We start from the raw sequence: 3,914 nt of genomic DNA, 5'->3' as shown, positions 1-3,914 counted from the left end.
CTACTTAACTTGCTTGATCTTTCCTCTAGCTTTTGGAACATCTGGCATACAGTTATAATAACTGCCTTTATACCTTTGTCTTCTAATATCTGTTTAAGTTTGGGGTTCATTTTGATTGACTGAGCTTTTGAATATAAGTCATATTTTTCTGCTTCTTTGCATACCTGTTAATTTTTTATTGGATGCCAGACATTAAGAATTTTATCTTGTTGGGTGCCAGATATTGCCATATTTCTGTAAGTCTTCTTGTGCTTTGTTCTCAGATGCAATTAGTTATTGTGGAACCACTTGATTTTTTGGATCTCGCTTTCCTGATTTGTTAGGCAGGGCCAGAGCAATCCCAAGTTTAAGCCTAATTATTTTCTTTTTCTCGGGCAAGATCCTTTGAGTATTTAACCCAGTGCCTTCAGAATTTAGCAGTTTTCCATTTCAGTTGGTGGCCACAGGCACTTTTCAGACTCTGTGTGAACACCAGCTACCGTTTATGCTAATCTTTCTATGAGGCTCTTTCTCCTGCCACAGGGAGTTTTCTTGCATGCAATGTGTTGATTAGCTCTCTTTGGAACATTTGAGAAGTACTGCCTGGAGATTTCTGGCATTCTCTCCCATGCAGGATTCTCCCCTGTTCTTCAAATTTTAGCAGACTTTGCATCCCCAGATTCCTAGCTGCATCGCTTCAGTTGAAGACTTGGGCTCTCTCTGTGTTTTTCTTCCATGACTAAAACCAGAAAATGCATCATAAGCAATAAACTGAGGCAAGCATAACAGTCACCTCATTTGTTTTCCATTTCTCAAGGGATAATTATTCTTTTTTGGCTTATACCAATGTTTTAAAAACCATTGTTTAATATATTATTTCAAATATTTTAGTTGTTTGTCAGAAAAATGCAGCACCTGTTATTCCATCCTGACAAGAAGCAGAAGTCTCAAGTTGAAGTCTATGAGATAGTACATGCTAACTTAAGACACCTTAAAAAGTTATCCTGACTCTTTCTAGGAATATCTAAGAGATGTCTCGCATGCATCCTCCACCATAATCTGTACTTCTCCACCAGGGACTTAGTCTCACATATGGCAATCCTAATCAAAATCTTAAATAAATTTTGGTAGATATGAACAAAGTGATTCAATGATTTATGCAGAAAGGCAAAAAGAAGAGCCATAAGAACTTTGAACAAACAGAACAAATCTGGACAAATAAATCCTAACAATGACAATCCTGGTGAGGTTGCCAAGCAACTGGAACTCTCATTTACTGCTGGTGAAATGCAAAATGATACAGCCACCTTGAAAACCAGTTTGTCTCACCCAGGCACTGACACCTGAATGCTGAGCGTGAGCCCATGAAGATGAACCCTTTAACTAAGGTGAAGAAGATCAAAGAGATGAATGAACGAGAGGTCCAGCTTGGGGTGGCCGATAAGGTGTCCTGGCACTTTGAGTACAAGGACAGTGCCTGGATCTTCCTGGGAGGGATTCCTTGTGAACTAACTGAAGGGGACATCATCTGTATGTTCTCACAATATAGGGAGATTGTTAACATTAATCTCGTGCGGGACAAGAAGACTGGGAAATCCGAAGGATGCTGTTTCCTCTGCTATGAAGACCAGAGGAGCACAATTCTGGCCTTTGACAATTTTAATGGGATCAAGATCAAAGGAAGAACTATCCGAGTAGATCATATGTCTAACTATAGGGCTCCTAAGGACTCAGAAGAAATGGATGTGACCAGAGAGCTCCAGGAGAAGGGCTGTGGTGTTCGTACCCCCTCACCAAGTTTGTCTGAGAGCTCTGAAGATGAAAAACCAACAAAAAAGCACAAAAACCACAAAAAGAAAAGAAAGAAAAAGAGAAAACTGATCGGGAGGTACAGGCAGAGCAACCATCCTCTTCATCACGCAGAAGCAAGACAGTAAAGGAAAAGGATGACCCTGGCCCTAAGAAGCACAGCATCAAGAACTTGGAGAGAGCTCTGAAGTCAGAGCCCAGGGAGGGGCGGAAGCTCCCCAGGACTGCCTACTCTGGTGCAGCAGAGGACCTAGAGAGGGAGCTGAAGAAGGGGAAACCCAAGCACGAGCACAAGTCCTCAAGTCGGAGGGAGACAAGAGAAGAAAAGACCAGGGATAGGGACAGAGGACGGAGTTCAGACACACATTCTAGCCGGCACAATGGGTGTTGTGAAGGGCATGGTCATAGAAGTAGAAGTAGGAACCAAGATAAATCCCATAGGCATAAAAGGCCCCAGTGTTCCCGGGAGCGGGAGTCTTCCAATCCCAGTGACTGTAGGCATTACTGAAGACTGTTCAGCTGCTCAGATTTGGAAATAATTATGTTTTTTAAATGTAGTCAAATTCAGTTGTGTTGTTACTATTTTTGCATCTAAAACTTCTGGGGCTGCATCCTTTGAACCCCTTAAGTATTAGAGTCATTGAGAGGGCTGCAGTTTCAACAGCTAGATATCCTGGATATTCTTCATACCATCTGTTGTTCTTGTATCAGCGTATGTATCTTGAATTTTGATTCATAAATATGGCTCTTGAAGCCATAGACCCCAGTTGGAAATGGAATTTTCAAGAAAGGGAAAATATCAGATGATTCTAGAATTCTAGTCTTTGTGTTAGATGTTTAGAGCCCAGCATTGTGGGACCTTTCCAGTTACTAGGTTTGGACAACTTGATATGAATGAATGGAATAGGATTTTTAAGATCAGCCAGCCCATGCCCAAACCCTACTGTTTAAAAGAATTTTTAATATCTTTTCTTTTTCATTAAAACTTTTTTGTTTGATATGCCTCTTTTCACATTTTTCCTTGTAATGTATTTATTATTAATTTGTATTGAAGTGAAATTCACATAATATAAAGTTAACCATTTTAAAGAGAACAGTTCAGTGGTATTTGGTACTGAACATTGACAGTGTTGTGTAACCGTCACCTTTGTCTACTACCAAACCATTTTTTATCCAAAATGAAACCCTGTACCAATTAAACAAGAACTCCCCATTTACTCTCTCCTCCATGTCCCTAGCAACTGCCAGTTGACTTCCTGTTTATGGGTTTGCCTATTCTGAACATTTTATATAAATGGAATTACACAACTGTGGGGAAAAAAAAGAAAACCAGTTTGTCTACTTCTTATAAATTTAAATAATTATACATTTACCATATGACCTAGCAATTTCATTCTTGGGGATGGGATTAAAATGAAAACTTACTTTTATACAGATATCGGTATGCCAGTATTTATGGTAGTTGTATTCATAATCACCAAAAACTGGAACCAAGCCACGTGTTCTTCAACAGGGGAACAGATGAGCAACCAGTGATACCTTCAGGTAATGGACTACTAATGACAACAATGACATGTTATTCAATGACAACAAAACATGTTACTGATAACTAATGACAACAATGACATGTTATTCAATGACAACAAAAAAAGAATGAACTGTTGGTATATAAAATAGAAAGGATGCATCTCAAATGCATTATGCCAAGCGAAAGTAACTAGACACAAAAAAGTAAATTATTGCATTTGTGTGATATTCTGCAAGAGCAAAACCTTAGGGACAATAAAAATAGTGGTTACAGTGATTAGGGCTTGGAGGAGAAGTTGAAAACATGAGGGTATTTGGAGGTATAATGACACTATTTTATTTCTTGACTGTAGTGATGGTTTGTGACCCTACGTTTGCCAAAATTATAAACCAAAAAAAATGACCCTAGTGTATGTAAATCAAAAAATAGAATTTAAAATTCTATATACTGAATATTGAAACACCCACCACTTTTCCATGACTCAGCTCCAAGAATGCAGGCAACTAGGCATATTCCCCAAGGCTAGAGACTGGAAAATTCTTCTCTTGAGATATAAAAAGACTGAGTGGAGGATGAGGGCAAGATTTGCATATACTGA

At 38.9% G+C, this 3,914-nt stretch overlaps 1 protein-coding gene across 1 annotated transcript; it reads left to right on the top strand.

Annotated features, from left to right (window-relative positions):
* Nucleotides 1-1,275: 1,275 nt before the first annotated feature.
* On the top strand, nt 1,276-2,296 carry LOC118143198 (RNA-binding motif protein, X-linked 2-like). The gene is given in 2 exon segments (XM_078332888.1): nt 1,276-1,833; nt 1,836-2,296. Coding segments are annotated over 2 exon segments (951 nt in total). The 5' UTR covers nt 1,276-1,343.
* The last annotated feature ends 1,618 nt before the right edge of the window (nt 2,297-3,914 follow it).

Source organism: Callithrix jacchus, chromosome 7, assembly GCF_049354715.1.
Source record: "Callithrix jacchus isolate 240 chromosome 7, calJac240_pri, whole genome shotgun sequence".
Classification (NCBI taxonomy): Eukaryota; Metazoa; Chordata; class Mammalia; order Primates; family Cebidae; genus Callithrix; species Callithrix jacchus.
This window is presented reverse-complemented; position numbering and strand designations above follow the sequence as displayed.